Source organism: Oncorhynchus clarkii, chromosome 7 (assembly GCF_045791955.1).
Source record: "Oncorhynchus clarkii lewisi isolate Uvic-CL-2024 chromosome 7, UVic_Ocla_1.0, whole genome shotgun sequence".
In the NCBI taxonomy this organism is placed as follows: Eukaryota; Metazoa; Chordata; class Actinopteri; order Salmoniformes; family Salmonidae; genus Oncorhynchus; species Oncorhynchus clarkii.
The window spans coordinates 84,120,266-84,146,369 of NC_092153.1; the positions used below are offsets into that span (position 1 = coordinate 84,120,266).

The window sequence follows — 26,104 nt, forward strand, 5'->3', positions numbered from 1 at the left end:
CAATATTGACAAACCAGTTGACACTATGCATTGGGGCAGGTAGCGTTCTCCTGCCATCCGACAAACCCAGATTTGTCCGTGGGACTGCCAGAGAACGTGTTTCCACTGCTCCAGAGTCCAATAGTGGCAAGCTTTACACCGCTCCAGCCGACGTTTGGCATTGCGCATGGTGATCTTATGCTTGTGTGCAGCTGCTCGGCCATGGAAACACATTTCATGAAGCTCCCGACAAACAGTTATTGTGCTGATGTTGCTTCCAGAGGCAGTTTGGAACTCGGTAGTGAGTGTTGCAACTGAGGACAGACGATTTTTACGCGCTACGTGCTACAGCACTCCGCGATCCCGTTCTGTGAGTTTGTATGGTCTACCACTTCACGGCTGAGCCGTTGTTGCTCCTAGACGTTTCCACTTCACAATAACAGCACTTACAGTTGACCGGGGCAAATTTGACGCACTGACTTCTTGGAAAGGTGGCATCCTATGACGGTGCCACGTTCAAAGTTACTGAGCTCTTCAGTAAGGCCATTCTACTGCCAATGTTTGTCTATGGAGATTGCATGGCTGTGTGCTCGATGTTATACACCTGTCTGCAACGGGTGTTGCTGAAATAGCCTAATCCACTACTTTTCTAGCCACACTTTATCATATCTATTGTTGCAAATTCTAAGTCCATATTTGAAAGTTCTGCATGTTATGTTATGCTCCACAGTGGAGATCTGAACGTTACGCTCCACAGTGGAGATCTGAACGTTATGCTCCACAGTGGAGATCTGAAGGTTATGCTCCACAGTGGAGATCTGAATGTTATGCTCCACAGTGGAGATCTGAAGGTTATGCTCCACAGTGGAGATCTGAACGTTACGCTCCACAGTGGAGATGAAGCCATCCCAAAAGGTTAGCAAACAGAATCTAATTTCCACCCAGATGTTTGTTATATCAATAACTGCTGATATCCACATATCTCCAAACTGCAGTTGGTTATCTGAATGAGATTGGACGGCTATATTCAACCTGATGGGTTGGTTATCTGAATGAGATTGATTGGCTATATTTAACCTGGTGGGTTGGTTATCTGAATGAGATTGGACGGCTATATTCAACCTGGTGGGTTGGTTATCTGAATGAGATTGGACGGCTATATTCAACCTGGTGGGTTGGTTATCTGAATGAGATTGGACGGCTATATTTAACCTGGTGGGTTGGCATATATAGAGCTGCTAAAGATCATGTTGACCCATGAGATCTGTGAGTGTGTGTGAGTACAAAGCAACAGAATGGAAATGACTTGTAGATTATGTTAAACTGATAAGATTCAGTCTCCATGAAATGACTCCTGTACCTCTGCTAGTTCTTTGGGCTCTAAAGCCAGGTTACTGTAAAACACTTGACAACTACTGAAGTAAAAAAGGCCTTTGTATGTACATTTGAAGTCTGAAGTTTACATACACTCAGGTTGGAGTCATTAAAACTATTTTACATACACTCAGGTTGGAGTCATTAAAACTATTTTACATACACTCAGGTTGGAGTCATTAAAACTATTTTACATACACTCAGGTTGGAGTCATTAAAACTAGTTTACATACACTCAGGTTGGAGTCATTAAAACTAGTTTACATACACTTAGGTTGGAGTCATTAAAACTAGTTTACATACACTCAGGTTGGAGTCATTAAAACTAGTTTACATACACTTAGATTGGAGTCATTAAAACTAGTTTACATACACTTAGGTTGGAGTCCTTAAAACTCGTTTTTCAACCACTCCACAAATGTCTTGTTAACAAACTATAGTTTGGCAAGTCGGTTAGAACATCTACTTTGTGCATGACACAAGTCATTTTTTCCAACAATTGTTTACAGACAGATTATTTCACTTATAATTCACTGTATCACAATTCCAGTGGGTCAGAAGTTTACATACACTAAATTGACTGTGCCTTTCCAGAAAATGATGTCATGGCTTTAGAAGCTTCTGATAGGCTAAACAGCTTGGAACATTGTAGACCTCCACATGTCTGGTTCATCCTTGGGAGGAATTTCCAAACACCTGAAGGTACCACGTTCATCTATACAAACAATAGCATGCAAGTATAAACACCATGGGACCACGCAGCCGTCATACCTCTCAGGAAGGAGACGCGTTCTGTCTCCTAGAGATGAACGTACTTTGGTGCGAAAAGTGCAAATCAATCCCAGAACAACAGCAAAGGACCCTGTGAAGATGCTGGAGGAAACAGGTACAAAAGTATCTATATCCACAGTAAAACGAGTCCTATATCAACATAACCTGAAAGGCCGCTCAGCAAGGAAGAAGCCACTGCTCCAAAACCACCATTAAAAATCCAGACTATGGTTTGCAACTGCACATGGAGACAAAGATCTAACTTTTTGGAGAAATGTCCTCTGGTCTGATGAAACAAAAAAATAACTGATTGGCCATAATGAGTTGGAGGAAAAATGGGGAGGCTTGCAAGCCGAAGAACACCATCCCAACCGTGAAGCACAGGGGTGGCAGCATCATGTTGTGGGGGTGCTTTGCTGCAGGAGGGACTGGTGCACTTCACAAAATAGATGGCATTATGAGGATGGAAAATTATGTGGATATATTGAAGCAACATCTCAAGTCATCAGTTAAAGCTTGGTTGCAAATGGGTCTTCCAAATGGACAATGACCCCACGCATACTTCCAAAGTTGTGACAAAATGGCTTAGGGTCAACAAAGTAAAGGTATTGGAGTGGCCATCACAAAGTTCTGACCTCAATCCTATAGAATATTTGTTAGGAGAACTGAAAAAGCGTGTGCGAGCAAGGAGGCCTTCAAACCTGACTCAGTTACACCAGCTCTGTCAGGAGGACTGGGACAAAATTCATCCAACTCATTGTGGGAAGCTTGTGGAAGACTCCCCGAAACGTTTGACCAAAGTTAAACAATTTAAAGGCAATGCTACATAGTGCACTACTTTAGACCAGGGCTCGATTCCCTATATAGTGCACTACTTTAGACCAGGGCCCGATTCCCTATATAGTGCACTACTTTAGACCAGGGCCCGATTCCCTATATAGTGCACTACTTTAGACCAGGGCCCTATATAGTGCACTACTTTAGACCAGAGCCCTATATAGTGCACTACTTTAGACCAGAGCCCTATATAGGGGCGGCAGGGTAGCCTAGTGGTTAGAGCGCTGGACTAGTAACCGGAAGGTTGCGAGTTCAAACCCCCGAGCTGACAAGGTACAAATCTGTCGTTCTGCCCTTGAACCCACTGTTCCTAGGCCGTCATTGAAAATAACAATTTGTTCTTAACTGACTTGCCAAGTTAAATAAAAAATAAAATAGTGCACTACTTTAGACCAGGACCCTATATAGTGCACTACTTTAGACCAGGACCCTATATAGTGCACTACTTTAGACCAGGACCTTATATAAGTACTACTAAGTACTACTTTAGACCAAGGCACCCTTAGACCAGTCCTCTATTAAATATGTAAAAATGCCACATTACTCCCCGACCGTCACATAGACCAGCACCCATAATAATATACACACTGTAACACTCTCTATCTCTCATTATCTCTCAGAGTGACTGAGTGAAGCTAGCACAGCAGATTCCAGTATTCAGGGTTCATATTGTTAATTATTCAACAGTGGTTGTGGAGCTTCTGGCTACAGCTTTACACTGCATCCCAAATGGTGCACTATTCCCTATGTGGGTGCTGGTCTAAAAGTAGTGCACTATGTATGGAATAGGGTGCCATTTGGAACACAAGCCTTAGTGTAGTTTAAAAGAGCTGTAACATCAGGGATTCCAATTCTCAGAACTCCTGTTCTGTTCTGGTCATTATTAATCATCATCCAAAGAGAAAGCAGAATTTAGTCGCTGTGATGTAGTCAGTGATCACAGAATATGGAGTTATCCCTTTTTACTGCAACCGCAGCTGAAGGAGCAAACAGTAGTCATTGATCTCCCTCTCTCTCTCTACAACCCAGACCACCCATACAACAACAAATTGCTTGTTTTAACAACAACAACAACAACAACAAATCTGAAATACTAGGTGTTAAATCTGGGAATGTGTTATGGTGGATTAGGAATTTAAATAAATACAATTTATATATTAGAATTTAAATAAAATTATCCACAGCTATTGTTGCAACCCTTATCACAGGTCTGTTCAACCTCTCTTTCATATCGTCCGAGATCCCTAAAGATTGGACGACGAATCAATGCTTAGATACCAGCCCAGCAGTTTGGGAAAATCTCTCCAGTTTGATTGAGACCGACAGAATCGTACATTCTGCTTGTGCTTCTCTTAACACGTTATCCCATAACAATCTAAGACCCGTCTAAGAGTCCAAGACCCATCTAAGAGTCCAAGCTTGTTGTTGTTGTTGAGGCAAGTCAAAGTTCAGTAGCCGTAATCTACACAACTTGGTTAACAGTTGGGGTGGGCAGTACAAACGGGATTCTTCAATGAAGTGTTTGCTGTTATTCAACGAGAGAGGAGAGAGAGCTAGGCCCTACTGAGAGGAGAGAGAGCTGGGCCCTACTGAGAGGAGAGAGAGCTAGGCCCTACTGAGAGGAGAGAGAGCTAGGCCCTACTGAGAGGAGAGAGAGCTAGGCCGTACTGAGAGGAGAGAGAGCTAGGCCCTACTGAGAGGAGAGAGAGCTAGGCCCTACTGAGAGGAGAGAGAGCTCGGCCCTACTGAGAGGACAGAGAGCTAGGCCCTACTGAGAGGAGAGAGAGCTAGGCCCTACTGAGAGGACAGAGAGCTAGGCTCTACTGAGAGGACAGAGAGCTAGGCCCTACTGGGAGGAAAGAGAGCTAGGCCCTACTGAGAGGACAGAGAGCTAGGCCCTACTGAGAGCACAGAGAGCTGGAAACTACTGAGAGGACAGAGAGCTAGGCCCTACTGAGGCCAGAGAGCTAGGCCCTACTGAGAGGACAGAGAGCTAGGCCCTACTGAGAGGCCAGAGAGCTAGGTCCTACTGAGAGGACAGAGAGCTAGGCCCTACTGAGAGGACAGAGAGCTGGGCCCTACTGAGAGGACAGAGAGCTGGGCCCTACTGAGAGGACAGAGAGCTGGGCCCTACTGAGAGGACAGAGAGCTGGGCCCTACTGAGAGGACAGAGAGCTGGGCCCTACTGAGAGGACAGAGAGCTGGGCCCTACTGAGAGGACAGAGAGCTGGGCCCTACTGAGAGGACAGAGAGCTAGGCCCTACTGAGAGGACAGAGAGCTGGGCCCTACTGAGAGGACAGAGAGCTGGACCCTACTGAGAGGATAGAGAGCTGGACCCTACTGAAAGGACAGAGAGCTAGGCCCTACTGAGAGGACAGAGAGCTAGGCCCTACTGAGAGGACAGAGAGCTAGGCCCTACTGAGAGGACAGAGAGCTAGGCCCTACTGAGAGGACAGAGAGCTAGGCCCTACTGAGAGGACAGAGAGCTGGGCCCTACTGAGAGGAGAGTGTGAATCAGCAACTAGGTTCTACTGAGAGGACAGAGAGCAGCAGCTGGGTCCTACTGAGAGGACAGAGAGCTGGGCCCTAATGAGAGGACAGAGAGCTGGGCCCTACTGAGAGGACAGAGAGCTGGGCCCTACTGAGAGGACAGAGAGCTGGGCCCTACTGAGAGGACAGAGAGCTGGGCCCTACTGAGAGGACAGAGAGCTGGGCCCTACTGAGAGGACAGAGAGCTGGGCCCTACTGAGAGGAGAGAGAGCTAGGCCCTACTGAGAGGACAGAGAGCTGGAAACTACTGAGAGGACAGAGAGCTAGGCCCTACTGAGGACAGAGAGCTAGGCCCTACTGAGAGGACAGAGAGCTAGGCCCTACTGAGAGGCCAGAGAGCTAGGTCCTACTGAGAGGACAGAGAGCTAGGTCCTACTGAGAGGACAGAGAGCTGGGCCCTACTGAGAGGACAGAGAGCTGGGCCCTACTGAGAGGACAGAGAGCTGGACCCTACTGAGAGGACAGAGAGCTGGACCCTACTGAGAGGACAGAGAGCTGGACCCTACTGAGAGGACAGAGAGCTGGGCCCTACTGAGAGGACAGAGAGCTGGGCCCTACTGAGAGGACAGAGAGCTGGGCCCTACTGAGAGGACAGAGAGCTAGGCCTTACTGAGAGGACAGAGAGCTAGGCAATACTGAGAGGACAGAGAGCTAGGCCCTACTGAGAGAACAGAGAGCTGGGCCCTACTGAGAGGAGAGTGTGAATCAGCAACTAGGTTCTACTGAGAGGACAGAGAGCAGCAGCTGGGTCCTACTGAGAGGACAGAGAGCTGGGCACTACTGAGAGGACAGAGAGCTGGGCCCTACTGAGAGGACAGAGAGCTGGGCCCTACTGAGAGGACAGAGAGCTGGGCCCTACTGAGAGGACAGAGAGCTGGGCCCTACTGAGAGGCCAGAGAGCTGGGCCCTACTGAGGACAGAGAGCTAGGTCCTACTGAGGACAGAGAGCTAGGCCCTACTGAGAGGACAGAGAGCTAGGCCCTACTGAGAGGACAGAGAGCTAAGCCCTACTGAGAGGACAGAGAGCTGGGCCCTACTGAGAGGCCAGAGAGCTAAGCCCTACTGAGAGGAGAGAGAGCTAGGCCCTACTGAGAGGACAGAGAGCCGGGGCCTACTGAGAGGACAGAGAGCTGGGCCCTACTGAGAGGACAGAGAGCTGGGCCCTACTGAGATGACAGAGAGCTGGGCCCTACTGAGAGGACAGAGAGCTGGGCCCTACTGAGAGGACAGAGAGCTGGGCCCTACTGAGAGGACAGAGAGCTGGGCCCTACTGAGAGGACAGAGCTGGGCCCTACTGAGAGGACAGAGAGCTGGGCCCTACTGAGAGGAGAGTGTGAATCAGCAACTAGGTTCTACTGAGAGGACAGAGAGCAGCAGCTGGGCCCTACTGAGAGGACAGAGAGCTGGGCCCTACTGAGAGGACAGAGAGCTGGGCCCTACTGAGAGGACAGAGAGCTGGGCCCTACTGAGAGGACAGAGAGCTGGGCCCTACTGAGAGGACAGAGAGCTGGGCCCTACTGGGAGGACAGAGAGCTGAGAGAGCTGGGCCCTACTGAGAGGACAGAGAGCTGGGCCCTACTGAGAGGAGAGTGTGAATCAGCAAATAGGTTCTACTGAGAGGACAGAGAGCTGGGTGCTACTGACAGGACAGAGCTGGGCCCTACTGAGAGGACAGAGAGCTAGGCCCGACTGAGAGGAGAGTGTAAATCAGCGTGTGAATCAGCAACTAGGTTCTACTGAGAGGACAGAGAGCTGGGCCCTACTGAGAGGACAGAGAGCTGGATCAGCAACTAGGTTCTACTGAGAGGACAGCGAGCTGGGCCCTACTGAGAGGACAGAGCTGGGCCCTACTGAGAGGACAGAGAGCTAGGCCCGACTGAGAGGAGAGTGTGAATCAGCGTGTGAATCAGCAACTAGGTTCTACTGAGAGGACAGAGAGCTGGGCCCTACTGAGAGGACAGAGAGCTGGGCCCTACTGAGAGGACAGAGAGCTGGACCCTACTGAGAGGACAGAGAGCTAGGCCCTACTGAGAGGCCAGAGAGCTAGGTCCTACTGAGGACAGAGAGCTAGGCCCTACTGAGGACAGAGAGCTAGGCCCTACTGAGGACAGAGAGCTAGGCCCTACTGAGAGGACAGAGAGCTAGGCCCTACTGAGAGGACAGAGAGCTAAGCCCTACTGAGAGGACAGAGAGCTGGGCCCTACAGAGAGCTAGGCCCTACTGAGAGGACAGAGAGCTGGGCCCTACTGAGAGGAGAGAGAGCTAGGCCCTACTGAGAGGACAGAGAGCCGGGGCCTACTGAGAGGACAGAGAGCTGGGCCCTACTGAGAGGACAGAGAGCTGGGCCCTACTGAGAGGACAGAGAGCTGGTCCTTACTGAGAGGACAGAGAGCTGGGCCCTACTGAGAGGACAGAGAGCTGGAAACTACTGAGAGGCCAGAGAGATTGGTCCTACTGAGAGGCTAGAGAGCTAGGTCCTACTGAGGACAGAGAGCTAGGCCCTACTGAGGACAGAGAGCTAGGCCCTACTGAGGACAGAGAGCTAGGCCCTACTGAGAGGACAGAGAGCTAGGCCCTACTGAGAGGACAGAGAGCTAAGCCCTACTGAGAGGACAGAGAGCTGGGCCCTACAGAGAGCTAGGCCCTACTGAGAGGACAGAGAGCTGGGCCCTACTGAGAGGAGAGAGAGCTAGGCCCTACTGAGAGGACAGAGAGCCGGGGCCTACTGAGAGGACAGAGAGCTGGGCCCTACTGAGAGGACAGAGAGCTGGGCCCTACTGAGAGGACAGAGAGCTGGTCCCTACTGAGAGGAGAGTGTGAATCAGCGTGTGAATCAGCAACTAGGTTCTACTGAGAGGACAGAGAGCAGCAGCTGGGTCCTACTGTCTGCAGGTCACTAATGGTTTTCATGCACATTTTTCCACTTGAGAAATACTGCAACAAACATCTTAGCCAAATTGCGAGACTGAAGATCTCCTGTGCTATCAATTGATAAGACATCATTAGAAGAACGGATAACGAGAGAAATAAAAAATACTCAACCAACATGGTAGAGATAACACCTTAAATAAGCATCTTAAATAAGCATGCCCCTTTCAAAAAATGCAGAACTAAGAACAGATATATCCCTTGGTTCACTCCAGACCTGACTGCCCTCGACCAGCACAAAAACATCCTGTGGCGGACTGCAATCGCATCGTAATAGTCCCTGCGATATGCAACTGTTCAGGGAAGTCAGGAACCAATACACGCAGTCAGTCAGAAAAGCAAAGGCCAGAAATTTGCATCCTGTAGCTCTAATTCCAAAAGGTTTTGGGACACTGCAAAGTCCACAGAGAATAAGAGCACCTCCTCCCAGCTGCCCACTGCACTGAGGCCAGGTAACACGGTAACCACCGATAAATCCATGATAATCGAGAATATCAACAAGCATTTCTCAACGGCTGGCCATGCCTTCCTCCTGGCTACCCCAACCTCGGCCAACAGCTCCCCCCCCCCCCCCCCACCGCAGCTACTTGCCCAAGCCTCCCCAGCTTCTCCTTTACCCAAATCCAGGTAGCAGATGTTCTGAAACCTGGAGCCGTACAAATCAGCTGGGCTTGACAATCTGGACCCTCTATTTCTGAAACTATCCGCCGCCATTGTCGCAACCCCTATTACCAGCCTGTTCAACCTCTCTTTTATATCGTCTGAGATCCCCAAGGATTGGAAAGCTGCCGCAGTCATCCCCCTCTTCAAAGGGGGAGACACCCTGTACCCAAACTGTTACAGACCTATATCCATCCTGCCCTGCCTATCAAAGGTCTTTCGAAAGCCTAGTCAACAAACAGATCACTGACCATCTTGAATCCCACCGTACCTTCTCCGCTGTGCAATCTGGTTTCAGAGCTGGTCATGGGTGCACCTCAGTCACGCTCAAGGTCCGATATCATAACTGCCATTGATAAAAGACAGTACTGTGCAGCTGTCTTCATCGACCTGGCCAAGGCTTTCGACTCTGTCAATCACCATATTCTTATCGGCAGACTCAGTAGCCTCGGTTTTTCTAATGACTGAGTCGGCTTTCTATTCCGCAACAAAGCCTCCTTCACTCACTCCGCCAAACTTACCCTAGTAAAACTGACTATCCTACCGATCCTCGACTTCGGCGATGTCATCTACAAAATAGCTTCCAACACTCTACTCAGCAAACTGGATGCAGTTTATCACAGTGCCATCCGTTTTATCACTAAAGCACCTTATACCACCCACCAATGCGACCTGTATGCTCTAGTCGGCTGGCCCTCGCTACATATTCGTCGCCAGACCCACTGGCTCCAGGTCATCTACAAGTCCATGCTAGGTAAAGCTCTGCCTTATCTCAGTTCGCTGGTCACGATGGCAACACCCACCCGTAGCACGCGCTCCAGCAGGTGTATCTCACTGATCATCCCTAAAGCCAACACCTCATTTGGCCGCCTTTCCTTCCAGTTCTCTGCTGCCTGTTACTGGAACGAATTGCAAAAATCACTGAAGTTGGAGACTTATCTCCCTCACCAACTTTAAACATCTGCTATCTGAGCAGCTAACCGATCGCTGCAGCTGTACATAGTCTATCGGTAAATAGCCCATCCATTTTCACCTACCTCATCCCCATACTGTTTTTATTTATTTACTTTTCTGCTATTTTGCACACCAATATCTCTACCTGTACATAACCATCTGATCATTTATCACTCCAGTGTTAATCTGCTAAATTGTAATTATTCGCCTACCTCCTCATGCCTTTTGCACACAATGTATATAGACTTTTTTTTCTACTGTGTATTTGACTTGTTTATTGTTTACTCCATGTGTAACTCTGTGTTGTCTGTTCACACTGCTTTGCTTTATCTCGGCCAGGTCGCAGTTGTAAATGAGAACTTGTTCTCAACTAGCCTACCTGGTTAAATAAAGTGTTCTCAACTAGCCTACCTGGTTAAATAAAGGTGTTCTCAACTAGCCTACCTGGTTAAATAAAGGTGTTCTCAACTAGCCTACCTGGTTAAATAAAGGTGTTCTCAACTGGCCTACCTGGTTAAATAAAGGTGTTCTCAACTGGCCTACCTGGTTAAATAAAGGTGTTCTCAACTAGCCTACCTGGTTAAATAAAGGTGTTCTCAACTGGCCTAGCTGGTTAAATAAAGGTGTTCTCAACTGGCCTACCTGGTTAAATAAAGGTGTTCTCAACTGACCTACCTGGTTAAATAAAGGTGTTCTCAACTGGCCTAGCTGGCTAAATAAAGGTGTTCTCAACTGGCCTAGCTGGTTAAATAAAGGTGTTCTCAACTAGCCTACCTGGTTAAATAAAGGTGTTCTCAACTAGCCTACCTGGTTAAATAAAGGTGTTCTCAACTGGCCTACCTGGTTAAATAAAGGTGTTCTCAACTGGCCTACCTGGTTAAATAAAGGTGTTCTCAACTAGCCTACCTGGTTAAATAAAGGTGTTCTCAACTGGCCTAGCTGGTTAAATAAAGGTGTTCTCAACTGGCCTACCTGGTTAAATAAAGGTGTTCTCAACTGACCTACCTGGTTAAATAAAGGTGTTCTCAACTGGCCTAGCTGGCTAAATAAAGGTGTTCTCAACTGGCCTAGCTGGTTAAATAAAGGTGTTCTCAACTGGCCTACCTGGTTAAATAAAGGTGTTCTCAACTAGCCTACCTGGTTAAATAAAGGTGTTCTCAACTGGCCTAGCTGGTTAAATAAAGGTGTTCTCAACTGGCCTACCTGGTTAAATAAAGGTGTTCTCAACTGGCCTAGCTGGTTAAATAAAGGTGTTCTCAACTGGCCTACCTGGTTAAATAAAGGTGTTCTCAACTAGCCTACCTGGTTAAATAAAGGTGTTCTCAACTGGCCTACCTGGTTAAATAAAGGTGTTCTCAACTAGCCTACCTGGTTAAATAAAGGTGTTCTCAACTGGCCTACCTGGTTAAATAAAGGTGTTCTCAACTGGCCTACCTGGTTAAATAAAGGTGTTCTCAACTGGCCTACCTGGTTAAATAAAGGTGTTCTCAACTGGCCTACCTGGTTAAATAAAGGTGTTCTCAACTAGCCTACCTGGTTAAATAAAGGTGTTCTCAACTGGCCTACCTGGTTAAATAAAGGTGTTCTCAACTAGCCTACCTGGTTAAATAAAGGTGTTCTCAACTGGCCTAGCTGGTTAAATAAAGGTGTTCTCAACTGGCCTACCTGGTTAAATAAAGGTGTTCTCAACTGGCCTAGCTGGTTAAATAAAGGTGTTCTCAACTGGCCTACCTGGTTAAATAAAGGTGTTCTCAACTAGCCTACCTGGTTAAATAAAGGTGTTCTCAACTGGCCTACCTGGTTAAATAAAGGTGTTCTCAACTAGCCTACCTGGTTAAATAAAGGTGTTCTCAACTGGCCTACCTGGTTAAATAAAGGTGTTCTCAACTGGCCTACCTGGTTAAATAAAGGTGTTCTCAACTGGCCTACCTGGTTAAATAAAGGTGTTCTCAACTAGCCTACCTGGTTAAATAAAGGTGAAATAAAAAATAAATAAATAAATAAATTAAAAAAGTTATATTGAACTTGAGTATTCAAATACATATATTTTTAACACAAGGCCAGAACATAATATGGCAACAGTGCATAACAATGCCTAATTTACCATAGCCATTACAGATAACACATCGGTAATATAAAATAGAATAAAATAGTTTTCTGAAAGAGTGATCTTTTGAAACGGGCTTCAATTTGGCGAGTTTAAGGACACTTTTTTTTCCCCCCTCCAGGTTAAGAAACCAAAATCTTTTCGATATACAGAAGCTGGTTGAGAGAATGCCAAGAGCTGTCCCCGAGGCAAAGGGTGGCTATTTTGAACAATCTCAAATATAAAATATATTTAGATTTTTGGTTACTACATGATGTATGTGTTATTTCATAGTTTATACATCTTCACTATTATTATTAACGTAGAAAATAGTTTTAAAAATAAAGAAAGAAAAACCCTTGAATTGAGTAGCTGTGTCCATTTGGTACTGTACAGACATTCAATTTAATTGATTCTGTTTTTTTTGGAACGATCTAAAATGGACAATTCCACATTGAACACTGAGCGGTGATGAATTACGGCCACAACATCCGGGAAAAGGTTGATTTAGCGAGAAGAACTGTGTGAGGCTTGGCTTGGTTTCTTTTTGTTGTTGTGTGTCCCTGCGAATGCACATGTAGGACTATGGAACACTAGAGTCAAAAGCAAATTAACAATTGTCTTCAAGACACATTTAAAATAAATATATATATATATATATATATACACATTCAAAGCACACTCCACCGAATAGTTTTACAGTATTTTAGATTTTTTTGTATTTTTAGGTTTTAAATCACAGCGGGTACATTGTTTGCTTCGGCCATTTGGTGATGATGCCCTGTTTGTCTCAATAGATGGGTTTCCTTCCAATCTACGACAGATTTTCACGCGAATATTCTACAATCCGTATGAGATGTGTGTTTCCATCCAATTGACTTGTCAATTTAAAAGGTTTACAACGACGGAGTTTTATAGCCATCCCTCTGACTGTTTTGGTTTGCTTTGAAACGTCGGCTTTGTCACCCGAGAAAACGTTTCAAATTTGTCTTAGCGGCATTCATAATGTAGAGGAGGCTGGTAGCCTAGTGTTTAGAGTGTAGAGGTGGCAGGGTAGCCTAGTGGTTAGAGTGTAGAGGAGATAGGGTAGCCTAGTGGTTAGAGTGTAGAGGTGGCAGGGTAGCCTAGTGGTTAGAGTGTAGAGGTGGCAGGGTAGCCTAGTGGTTAGAGTGTAGAGGTGGCAGGTAGCCTAGTGGTTAGAGTGTATAGGAGGCAGGTAGCCTAGTGGTTAGAGTGTAGAGGTGGCAGGGTAGCCTAGTGGTTAGAGTGTAGAGGCGGCAGGGCAGCCTAGTGGTTAGAGTGTAGAGGCGGCAGGGTAGCCTAGTGGTTAGAGTGTAGAGGCGGCAGGGTAGCCTAGTGGTTAGAGTGTAGAGGCGGCAGGGTAGCCTAGTGGTTAGAGTGTAGAGGCGGCAGGGTAGCCTAGTGGTTAGAGTGTAGAGGTGGCAGGGTAGCCTAGTGGTTAGAGTGTAGAGGTGGCAGGGTAGCCTAGTGGTTAGAGTGTAGAGGTGGCAGGTAGCCTAGTGGTTAGAGTGTAGAGGCGGCAGGGTAGCCTAGTGGTTAGAGTGTAGAGGTGGCAGGTAGCCTAGTGGTTAGAGTGTAGAGGTGGCAGGTAACCTAGTGGTTAGAGTGTAGAGGCGGCAGGGTAGCCTAGTGGTTAGAGTGTAGAGGCGGCAGGGTAGCCTAGTGGTTAGAGTGTAGAGGTGGCAGGGTAGCCTAGTGGTTAGAGTGTAGAGGTGGCAGGGTAGCCTAGTGGTTAGAGTGTAGAGGTGGCAGGGTAGCCTAGTGGTTAGAGTGTAGAGGTGGCAGGGTAGCCTAGTGGTTAGAGTGTAGAGGTTGCAGGGTAGCCTAGTGGTTAGAGTGTAGAGGTGGCAGGGTAGCCTAGTGGTTAGAGTGTAGAGGTGGCAGGTAGCCTAGTGGTTAGAGTGTAGAGGTGGCAGGGTAGCCTAGTGGTTAGAGTGTAGAGGTGGCAGGGTAGCCTAGTGGTTAGAGTGTAGAGGTGGCAGGTAACCTAGTGGTTAGAGTGTAGAGGCGGCAGGGTAGCCTAGTGGTTAGAGTGTAGAGGTGGCAGGGTAGCCTAGTGGTTAGAGTGTAGAGGTGGCAGGGTAGCCTAGTGGTTAGAGTGTAGAGGTGGCAGGGTAGCCTAGTGGTTAGAGTGTAGAGGTGGCAGGTAGCCTAGTGGTTAGAGTGTAGAGGCGGCAGGGTAGCCTAGTGGTTAGAGTGTAGAGGTGGCAGGTAGCCTAGTGGTTAGAGTGTAGAGGTGGCAGGGTAGCCTAGTGGTTAGAGTGTAGAGGTGGCAGGGTAGCCTAGTGGTTAGAGTGTAGAGGTGGCAGGTAGCCTAGTGGTTAGAGTGTAGAGGCGGCAGGGTAGCCTAGTGGTTAGAGTGTAGAGGCGGCAGGGTAGCCTAGTGGTTAGAGTGTAGAGGTGGCAGGTAGCCTAGTGGTTAGAGTGTAGAGGTGGCAGGGTAGCCTAGTGGTTAGAGTGTAGAGGTGGCAGGTAACCTAGTGGTTAGAGTGTAGAGGCGGCAGGGTAGCCTAGTGGTTAGAGTGTAGAGGCGGCAGGGTAGCCTAGTGGTTAGAGTGTAGAGGCGGCAGGGTAGCCTAGTGGTTAGAGTGTAGAGGTGGCAGGGTAGCCTAGTGGTTAGAGTGTAGAGGTGGCAGGGTAGCCTAGTGGTTAGAGTGTAGAGGTGGCAGGGTAGCCTAGTGGTTAGAGTGTAGAGGTGGCAGGGTAGCCTAGTGGTTAGAGTGTAGAGGTGGCAGGGTAGCCTAGTGGTTAGAGTGTAGAGGTGGCAGGGTAGCCTAGTGGTTAGAGTGTAGAGGTGGCAGGGTAGCCTAGTGGTTAGAGTGTAGAGGTGGCAGGGTAGCCTAGTGGTTAGAGTGTAGAGGTGGCAGGTAGCCTAGTGGTTAGAGTGTAGAGGTGGCAGGTAGCCTAGTGGTTAGAGTGTAGAGGCGGCAGGTAGCCTAGTGGTTAGAGTGTAGAGGTGGCAGGGTAGCCTAGTGGTTAGAGTGTAGAGGTGGCAGGGTAGCCTAGTGGTTAGAGTGTAGAGGTGGCAGGGTAGCCTAGTGGTTAGAGTGTAGAGGTGTCAGGGTAGCCTAGTGGTTAGAGTGTAGAGGTGGCAGGGTAGCCTAGTGGTTAGAGTGTAGAGGTGGCAGGGTAGCCTAGTGGTTAGAGTGTAGAGGTGGCAGGGTAGCCTAGTGGTTAGAGTGTAGAGGTGGCAGGGTAGCCTAGTGGTTAGAGTGTAGAGGTGGCAGGGTAGCCTAGTGGTTAGAGTGTAGAGGTGGCAGGGTAGCCTAGTGGTTAGAGTGTAGAGGTGGCAGGGGAGCCTAGTGGTTAGAGTGTAGAGGTGGCAGGGCAGCCTAATGGTATCCTACAAATACCCTGTGCTTTATCACTTGGCCATAGGGGCATATAGACATAGGTGCAAAATGCAATCTTGTTAATTGATTATATTAGATATTAAAATGGACAGACTAGCTCAAATTATGACTATTCATTGATCATGATCATAATCCAATGGATTATTAATTTATGAATTAATAAAATAAAAATAAATCAAATTTAAAAGTAGGTGGTGAAATTGTATTGTTTATTTGGTATTATTTAACTGCAAAATGTATTTCTGATGTGCGTCAAGCACAACCTTTTAAATCAACAAGTCCATTTGGATGGAAACACACATCTCAAACAGGGCATCATCACCAAATGGCTGCAAACAATGTACCGGCTGAGATTTACAACCTGATAGCAATATGTCAGAATATCAATAAATGCTTTGGTGAATTATATTAATCATGCACCTCTTCTTACTCGACGTCATGGAAAACCTCTTATTTCTCTGACAGATATCATTCTCAGTTTGTTTCATATATAGCTAGGTAGTTTCCACTTTAAGAGATATTAATAATGTATGGAGTTGGCAGTAAGGCAACCTCACCAGACTCCACAGAGGAGAGAGATTCACAGAGGTCATAGTGAGGGAGGGAGACAGAGAAGGAGGGAGGGGAGCAGAGAGAGAGAGGGAAGAGAGAGAGAGAGAGAGAGAGGGCAGAGAGAGAGAGAGTGAGAATGAGGGAGGGGGGCAGAGAGAGAGGGAGAGGGCAGAGAGAGGGAGAGAGAAGGAGAGAAGGAGGGAGGGGGCAGAGAAAGAGGGAAGAGAGAGAGAGAGAGAGACAAGGAGGGAGGGGGGCAGATAGAGAGAGGGAGAGGGCAGAGAGAGAGAGAGAGAGAGAGAGAGAGAGAGAGAGAGAGAGAGGGAGAGGGCAGAGAGAGAGAGAGAGAGAGGGCAGAGAGAGAGAGAGAGAGAGAGAGAGAGAGAGAGAGGGAGAGGGCAGAGGGAGAGAGAGAGAGGGAGAGGGCAGAGAGAGAGAGAGAGAGAGAGGGCAGAGAGAGAGAGAGAGAGAGAGAGAGAGAGAAGGAGAGGAGGGAGGGGGGCAGAGAGAGAGAGAAAGAGAGAGAGGGAGGGAAGGAGGGAGGGGATCAGAGAAAGAGAAGGAGAGGGGCAGAGAGGGAGGGGGCAGAGAGAGAGAGGGAGAGGGGCAGAGAGGAAAGGACGGAGGGGATCAGAGAGAGAGAGAGAGAGAGAGAGAGAGAGAGAGAGAGAGCACACATTGCTTCAGCATCAATAACACACTAATAAAACAGAGAGATGTGTTACCTGTGTGAGAACATCTAGTTGAGCCACTATGTGTTCCAGGGTGCTGGCCAGACCAGCAGGCACCATGCCTTCTCTCTGGGTCTGTGTCTGGGGCGGAGGCTCGGTGCGTGTCAGCTCGACAGTGGGGGGCCTGGCTCTGGGAGCCCTGGAGGTCTGGGTGGGTCTGGAAGACAGGCTCCGGGTGACGCTGCCACTCCTACTCCTCACCTCCGTACGTAAGCCCCGCCCCTGGCCGTTACACAGCTCTGACTCAGGCGACTCCTTGAGAGGACAAGAAAAAAACATATCAACATCTGGGTGTCCAACAACTATCTATGGCCAGAGGTTTTACCTGACTATGTAAACTAACCAGTAAACTATGGGTCCTGAATATGACTAAGGACCAGACCATCTCTTTCGCTAGTATCCCTCCTCCTCAGAATAATTTCCCCTCAACTCCTGTTCAACATCTGGGTGTCCAACAACTATCTATGACCAGAGGTTTTACCTGACTATGTAAACTAACCAGTAAACTATGGGTCCTGAATATGACTAAGGACCAGACCATCTCTTTCGCTAGTATCCCTCCTCCTCAGAATAATTTCCCCTCAACTCCTGTTCAACATCTGGGTGTCCAACAACTATCTATGACCAGAGGTTTTACCTGACTATGTAAACTAACCAGTAAACTATGGGTCCTGAATATGACTAATCTCTTTCGCTACTATCCCTCCTCCTCAGAATAATTTCCCCTCAACTCCTGTTCAACATCTGGGTGTCCAACAACTATCTATGACCAGAGGTTTTACCTGACTATGTAAACTAACCAGTAAACTATGGGTCCTGAATATGACTAATCTCTTTCGCTAGTATCCCTCCTCCTGTTCAACATCTGGTAGACAGGTGGTCCTGCAACAAGGCCATCTTCTCTCTCCCTCCAAGGTGTGTAAATATTGACTTGTGTGGTCAGGGAGAAGTGATGCTCCCTGTGCCTGTCCACGTACACCCACTTTGTGTTGAGAGAGAGAGACGCGAGAGAGAGATGAGAGAGAGACGAGAGAGAGAGAGAGAGAGAGAAAGAGAGACACGAGAGAAAGAGAGAAACGAGAGAGAGAGAGAGAGAGAGACGAGAGAGAGGAGAGAGAGACGAGAGAGAGCGAGAGAGAGAAACGAGAGAGAGCGAGAGAGAGAAACGAGAGAGAGAGAGAGAGAGAGAGACGAGAGAGAAACGAGAGAAACAAGAGCTAGAAATGAGAGAAACGAGAGAGAGACGAGAGAGAGAGAAATGAGAGAGAGAGCGAGAGAGAGAGAGAAGTGAGACAGAGAGAGAGATAGAGAAGTGAGACAGAGAGAGAGAGAGAGAGAGAGAAGTGAGACAGAGAGAGAGAGAGAGAGAGAGAGAGAGAGAGAGAAGTGAGACAGAGAGACAGAGAGACAGAGAGACAGAGAGAGAGAGAGAGAAGTGAGACAGAGAGAGAGAGAGAGAAGTGAGACAGAGAGAGAGAGAGAGAGAAGTGAGACAGAGAGAGAGAGAGAGAGAGAGAGAGAGAGAGAGAAGTGAGACAGAGAGACAGAGAGACAGAGAGAGAGAGAGAGAGAGAGAGAGAGAGAGAGAGAAGTGAGAGAGAGAAGTGAGACAGAGAGACAGAGAGAGAGAGAGAAGTGAGACAGAGAGAGAGAGAGAGAGAAACGAGCGAAAGAGAGGAGAGACGGAGAGGAGGAGAGTTTCAATTGAGTCGTATGTACAGGATACTCATGGTATACACCGTTCAACCAAATGCTACTGACAGGTTCCTTCTGGACGAGGCAACAACAACAATAATAAATAATAATAAAGATAATGCAGAGAAAATAAGTTCATATTCATTTTTAAACACAATACAAATGTTTTAACTTAGGAAGAGTTCATCGATCCTCCACCAAATTTCACAGTGGGTGCGAGACACTGTGGGCCAGGTCTTGTGGGCCTCTCCAGGTCTTGTAGGCCTCTCCAGGTCTTGTAGGTCTCTCCAGGTCTTGTCGGCCTCTCCAGGTCTTGTAGGTCTCTCCAGGTCTTGTGGGCCTCTCCAGGTCTTGTCGGCCTCTCCAGGTCTTGTGGGCCTCTCCAGGTCTTGTGGGCCTCTCCAGGTCTTGTGGGCCTCTCCAGGTCTTGTCGGCCTCTCCAGGTCTTGTCGGCCTCTCCAGGTCTTGTCGGCCTCTCCAGGTCTTGTGGGCCTCTCCAGGTCTTGTGGGCCTCTCCAGGTCTTGTGGGCCTCTCCAGGTCTTGTGGGCCTCTCCAGGTCTTGTGGGCCTCTCCAGGTCTTGTGGGCCTCTCCAGGTCTTGTCGGCCTCTCCAGGTCTTGTGGGCCTCTCCAGGTCTTGTGGGCCTCTCCAGGTCTTGTGGGCCTCTCCAGGTCTTGTCGGCCTCTCCAGGTCTTGTGGGCCTCTCCAGGTCTTGTAGGCCTCTCCAGGTCTTGTCGGCCTCTCCAGGTCTTGTCGGCCTCTCCAGGTCTTGTAGGTCTCTCCAGGTCTTGTAGGCCTCTCCAGGTCTTGTCGGCCTCTCCAGGTCTTGTCGGCCTCTCCAGGTCTTGTAGGTCTCTCCAGGTCTTGTGGGCCTCTCCAGGTCTTGTCGGCCTCTCCAGGTCTTGTAGACCTCTCCAGGTCTCGTATCCACTGTGAAAATTGGTGGAGGATCGGTGGTGACCTGAGGGTGCTTCAGCACGGCTGGAATCGGGCAGATTTGTCCTTGTGAAGGACGTATGAATCAAGCCACGTACAAAAGGTTGTCCTGGAAGAGAAAACATGCTTCCTTCTGCTCTGACAATGTTCCCCAACTCTGAGGATTGTGTTTTCCAGCAGGACAATGCGCCGTGTCACACAGTCAGGTCAGTCAAGGTGTGGATGGAGGACCACCAGATCCAAGACCCTGTCATGGCCAGCCCAATCTCCAGACCTGATCCCCATTGAAAACCTCTGGAATGTGACCAAGAGTAAGATAGATCACAGGCCATCGAACAAAGACGAGTTAGTTAAATATTTTGCACCAGGACTGGCATAAAGTCACCCAACATCAAGACTGGCAGATAGCATGCCAAGACGCATGAAAGCTGTCATTGAAAATCAGGGTTCTTCCACCAAATATTGATTTCTGAACTCCTCCTAAGTTAAATCATTTGCATTGTGTTTTAAAAATGAGCGTATTGTCTTTGCATTATTCGATGTCTGACAACACTGCATCTTTATTGTTCTTTCCATCAGTTGTCATTTTCTGTAAATAAATGCACTAAATTACAATATTTTTATTTGGAATTTGGGAGAAATGTTGTCAGTAGTTTATAGATTAAAACATAAATGTTAATTTTACCCAAACACATACTTATAAATAGTAAAACCAGAGAAACTGATAATTTTTGCAGTGGTCTCTTAATTTTTTCCAGAGGTGTGTGTGTGTTCTAAGGTCGGAGAATCAGAGCAGGTGGTCAGTCCTGTTAGAATCAGAGCAGGTGGTCAGTCCTGTTAGAATCAGAGCAGGTGGTCAGTCCTGTTGGGGTTGGAAACAGAGCAGGTGGTCAGTCCTGTTGGGGTTAGAATCAGAGCAGGTGGTCAGTCCTGTTAGAATCAGAGCAGGTGGTCAGTCCTGTTAGAATCAGAGCAGGTGGTCAGTCCTGTTAGAATCAGAGCAGGTGGTCAGTCCTGTTAGAATCACAGCAGGTGGTCTGTCCTGTTAGAATCACAGCAGGTGGTCAGTCCTGTTAGGGTTGGAAACAGAGCAGGTGGTCAGTCCTGTTAGAATCAAAGCAGGTGGTCAGTCCTGTTGGGGTTGGAAACAGAGCAGGTGGTCAGTCCTGTTAGGGTTGGAAACAGAGCAGGCGGTCAGTCCTGTTAGAATCAGAGCAAGTGGTCAGTCCTGTTAGAATCAGAGCAGGTGGTCAGTCCTGTTAGAATCAGAGCAGGTGGTCAGTCCTGTTGGGATTGGAAACAGAGCAGGTGGTCAGTCCTGTTGGGGTTGGAAACAGAGCAGGTGGTCAGTCCTGTTGGGATTGGAATCAGAGCAGGTGGTCAGTCCTGTTGGGGTTGGAAACAGAGCAGGTGGTCAGTCCTGTTAGAATCAGAGCAGGTGGTCAGTCCTGTTGGGCTTGGAAACAGAGAAGGTGGTCAGTCCTGTTAGGGTTGGAAACAGAGCAGGTGGTCAGTCCTGTTAGAATCAAAGCAGGTGGTCAGTCCTGTTAGAATCAAAGCAGGTGGTCAGTCCTGTTAGAATCAGAGCAGGCGGTCAGTCCTGGTAGAATCAGAGCAGGTGGTCAGTCCTCTTAGAATCAGAGCAGGTGGTCAGTCCTGTTAGAATCAGAGCAGGTGGTCAGTCCTGTTAGAATCACAGCAGGTGGTCAGTCCTGTTAGGGTTGGAAACAGAGCAGGCGGTCAGTCCTGTTAGAATCAGAGCAGGTGGTCAGTCCTGTTGGGGTTGGAAACAGAGCAGGTGGTCAGTCCTGTTAGGGTTGGAAACAGAGCAGGTGGTCAGTCCTGTTAGAATCAAAGCAGGTGGTCAGTCCTGTTGGGGTTGGAAACAGAGCAGGTGGTCAGTCCTGTTAGGGTTGGAAACAGAGCAGGTGGTCAGTCCTGTTAGGGTTGGAAACAGAGCAGGCGGTCAGTCCTGTTAGAATCAGAGCAGGTGGTCAGTCCTGTTAGAATCAGAGCAGGTGGTCAGTCCTGTTAGAATCAGAGCAGGTGGTCAGTCCTGTTGGGGTTGGAAACAGAGAAGGTGGTCAGTCCTGTTAGAATCAGAGCAGGTGGTCAGTCCTGTTGGGGTTGGAAACAGAGAAGGTGGTCAGTCCTGTTAGGGTTGGAAACAGAGCAGGTGGTCAGTCCTGTTAGAATCAAAGCAGGTGGTCAGTCCTGTTGGGGTTAGAATCAGAGCAGGTGGTCAGTCCTGTTAGAATCAGAGCAGGTGGTCAGTCCTGTTAGAATCAGAGCAGGTGGTCAGTCCTGTTAGGGTTAGAATCACAGCAGGTGGTCAGTCCTGTTAGAATCAGAGCAGGTGGTCAGTCCTGTTAGAATCAGAGCAGGTGGTCAGTCCTGTTAGAATCAGAGCAGGTGGTCAGTCCTGTTAGAATCAGAGCAGGTGGTCAGTCCTGTTAGAATCAGAGCAGGTGGTCAGTCCTGTTAGAATCAGAGCAGGTGGTCAGTCCTGTTAGAATCAGAGCAGGTGGTCAGTCCTGTTAGAATCAAAGCAGGTGGTCAGTCCTGTTAGAATCAAAGCAGGTGGTCAGTCCTGTTAGAATCAGAGCAGGCGGTCAGTCCTGGTAGAATCAGAGCAGGTGGTCAGTCCTGTTAGAATCAGAGCAGGTGGTCAGTCCTGTTAGAATCAGAGCAGGTGGTCAGTCCTGTTAGAATCACAGCAGGTGGTCAGTCCTGTTAGGGTTGGAAACAGAGCAGGCGGTCAGTCCTGTTAGAATCAGAGCAGGTGGTCAGTCCTGTTGGGGTTGGAAACAGAGCAGGTGGTCAGTCCTGTTAGGGTTGGAAACAGAGCAGGTGGTCAGTCCTGTTAGAATCAAAGCAGGTGGTCAGTCCTGTTGGGGTTGGAAACAGAGCAGGTGGTCAGTCCTGTTAGGGTTGGAAACAGAGCAGGTGGTCAGTCCTGTTAGGGTTGGAAACAGAGCAGGCGGTCAGTCCTGTTAGAATCAGAGCAGGTGGTCAGTCCTGTTAGAATCAGAGCAGGTGGTCAGTCCTGTTAGAATCAGAGCAGGTGGTCAGTCCTGTTGGGGTTGGAAACAGAGAAGGTGGTCAGTCCTGTTAGAATCAGAGCAGGTGGTCAGTCCTGTTGGGGTTGGAAACAGAGAAGGTGGTCAGTCCTGTTAGGGTTGGAAACAGAGCAGGTGGTCAGTCCTGTTAGAATCAAAGCAGGTGGTCAGTCCTGTTGGGGTTAGAATCAGAGCAGGTGGTCAGTCCTGTTAGAATCAGAGCAGGTGGTCAGTCCTGTTAGAATCAGAGCAGGTGGTCAGTCCTGTTAGGGTTAGAATCACAGCAGGTGGTCAGTCCTGTTAGAATCAGAGCAGGTGGTCAGTCCTGTTAGAATCAGAGCAGGTGGTCAGTCCTGTTAGAATCAGAGCAGGTGGTCAGTCCTGTTAGAATCAGAGCAGGTGGTCAGTCCTGTTAGAATCAGAGCAGGTGGTCAGTCCTGTTAGAATCAGAGCAGGTGGTCAGTCCTGTTAGAATCAGAGCAGGTGGTCAGTCCTGTTAGAATCAGAGCAGGTGGTCTGTCCTGTTAGAATCAGAGCAGGTGGTCTGTCCTGTTAGAATCAGAGCAGGTGGTCAGTCCTGTTAGAATCAGAGCAGGTGGTCAGTCCTGTTAGAATCAGAGCAGGTGGTCAGTCCTGTTGGGGTTAGAATCAGAGCAGGTGGTCAGTCCTGTTGGGGTTAGAATCAGAGCAGGTGGTCAGTCCTGTTGGGGTTAGAATCAGAGCAGGTGGTCAGTCCTGTTGGGGTTAGAATCAGAGCAGGTGGTCAGTCCTGTTAGAATCAGAGCAGGTGGTCAGTCCTGTTGGGGTTAGAATCAGAGCAGGTGGTCAGTCCTGTTGGGGTTAGAATCAGAGCAGGTGGTCAGTCCTGTTGGGGTTAGAATCAGAGCAGGTGGTCAGTCCTGTTGGGGTTAGAATCAGAGCAGGTGGTCAGTCCTGTTAGGGTTAGAATCAGAGCAGGTGGTCAGTCCTGTTAGAATCAGAGCAGGTGGTCTGTCCTGTTAGAATCAGAGCAGGTGGTCAGTCCTGTTAGAATCAGAGCAGGTGGTCAGTCCTGTTAGAATCAGAGCAGGTGGTCAGTCCTGTTAGAATCAGAGCAGGTGGTCAGTCCTGTTGGGGTTAGAATCAGAGCAGGTGGTCAGTCCTGTTAGAATCAGAGCAGGTGGTCAGTCCTGTTAGAATCAGAGCAGGTGGTCAGTCCTGTTAGAATCAGAGCAGGTGGTCAGTCCAGTTCAAGTGTTCAGCAGTCTGATGGAGAACTGTCTCTAAGCCTGTTATTATCAGACCTCATGCCCCGTAGAAGAGGAGACATTCTGAGCAGAAAACAAACCCTTGGACTTAAGGTTTAGAACCACAGCAACCATACAGTCAGTTCTGTTCTGCCCCCACTACGCATCTGTCCAAACCCAGCCATCATGAATGCCACGCACACACACACGCACACACACTGACTAACCCTCCCTGTGTTGTTGCACGGCCATTCAGTCTCTACCTAGTCATCAAGCTTAATCTCACTTCCCGTCTGCCAGAGAGACCAGAGGGGGGAGGGGTGTGTGTGTGTGTGTGTGTGTGTGTGTGTGTGTGTGTGTGTAGACATTTGACTTTGCTAAAAAAAAAATTAAAAAAATTAAAAAACATTCTGTACTGATTTCTATTGGTTGTTTGGCTCGACAATTATTTCTATTGGTTCTCTGGTGTGACAGGGAATGCCACAAGATGCATTTTTTAAACTATTTGGTAAATGGCGCTCGGCCATTTTTAACACTACTTGGTAAATGCTCGACCTTCCACAGACTCAAAACAGCCAGCCAGTGAAGCAGCCCGTGAAGCAGCCCGTGAAGCAGCCCGTGAAGCAGCCCGTGAAGCAGCCCGTGAAGCAGCCCGTGAAGCAGCCCGTGAAGCAGCCCGTGAAGCAGCCCGTGAAGCAGCCCGTGAATTCCACATATATGTTTTCCATTGTAGATACAGTGCATTGGGAAAGTATTCAGACCCCTAGACTTTTTCCACATTTTGTTACGTTACAGCATTATTCTAAAATGGATTTTAAAAAGTATTCCCTCATCAATCTATAAACAATAACCCATAATGACAAAGCGAAAACAGGTCTTTTCAGAAATGTTTGCACATTTACTACAAATAAAAACCTTACTCAGTAATTTGTTGAAGCACCTTTTGCAGTGATTACAGCCTCGAGTCTTCTTGGGTATGACGCTACAAGCTTGGCACACCTGTATTTGGGGAGTTTCTCCCATTCTTCTCTGCAGATCCTCTCAAGCTCTGTCAGGTTGGATAGGGAGCGTCGCTGAACAGCTATTTTCAGGTCTCTCCAGGGATGTTTGATCGGGTTCAAGTCCGGGCTCTGGCTGGGTCACTCAAGGACATTCGGAGACTTGTCCCGAAGCCACTCCTGCGTTGTCTTGACTGTGTGCTTAGGGTCGTTGTCCTGTTGGAAGGTGAACCATCGCCCCAGTCTGAGGTCCTGAGCGCTCTGGAGCAGGTTTTCATCAAGGACCTCTCTGTACTTTGCTCCGTTCATCTTTCTCTCGATCCTGACTAGTCTCCCAGTCCCTGCCGCTGAATAACATCCCCACAGCATTTCATTTTATTTAACCTTAATTTAACTAGGCAAGTCAGTCAATGACGGCCTACCGGGGAACAGTGGGTTAGGACAGATTTTTACCTTGCCAGCTTGGGGATTCGATCTTGCAACCTTTCGGTTAAACTCCAAGTGGGTTGCCATGTGCCTTTTACTGAGGAGTGGCTTCCGTCTGGCCACTCTACCATAAAGACCTGATTGGTGGAGTGCTGCAGAGATGGTTGTCCTTCTGGAAGGTTCTCCCATATCCACAGAGGAACTCTAGAGCTCTGTCAGTGACCATCGGGTTCTTGGTCCCTGCCAAAAGGAACCTAAAGACTTCCAGACCATGAGAAACAAGATGCTCGGGTCTGATGAAACCAGCATTTCCTCCATTCCTCCGTCTGGAGGAAACCAGACACCACTCATCACCTGGCCAATACCATCCCTACGGTGAAGCATGGTGGTGGAAGCATCATGCGGTGCCTGCGGTGAAGCATGGCACGGCAGGTAGCCTAGTGGTTAGAGCTTTGGACTAGTAACTGAAAGGTTGCAAGATCCCCTGATTGCTCAGTTTGGCCGGGCGGCCAGCTCTAGGAAGAGTCTTGGTGGTTCCAAACTTCTTCCATTTAAGAATGATGGAGGTCACTGTGTTCTTGGGGACCTTCAATGCTGCAGAAATGTTTTGGTACTCTTCCCCAGATCTGTGCCTCAACACAATCCTGTCTTGGAGCTCTACGGACAATTCCTTCAACCTTCAATGGCTTGGTTTTTGCTCTGACATGCACTATCAACTGTGGGACAGGTGTGTGCCTTTCCAAATCATGTTAAATCAATTGAATTTACCACAGGTGGACTCCAATCAAGTTGTAGAAACATCCCAAGGATGATCAATGGAAACAGGATGCACCTGAGCTCAAGTCTCAGAGCAAAGGGTCTGAAATCTTATGGAAATAAGGTATTTCTGTGAGGGTTTTTTTAAATTATAAATGTGCTAAAATTTCTACAAACCTGTTTTCACTTTGTCATTATTAAGATTATTAAG

General features: G+C 48.3%; 1 protein-coding gene across 1 annotated transcript in view; it reads right to left on the bottom strand.

The window, feature by feature from the left end:
- Positions 1 to 26,104, bottom strand: part of LOC139413920 (POC1 centriolar protein A) — a 90,840-nt gene that overhangs the window by 15,380 nt on the left and 49,356 nt on the right. The window contains exon 10 of the mRNA XM_071161781.1: positions 16,792 to 17,052. Within this exon, the coding sequence (XP_071017882.1) occupies positions 16,792 to 17,052 (261 nt within the window). The remainder of the gene's footprint in view (positions 1 to 16,791; positions 17,053 to 26,104) is intronic.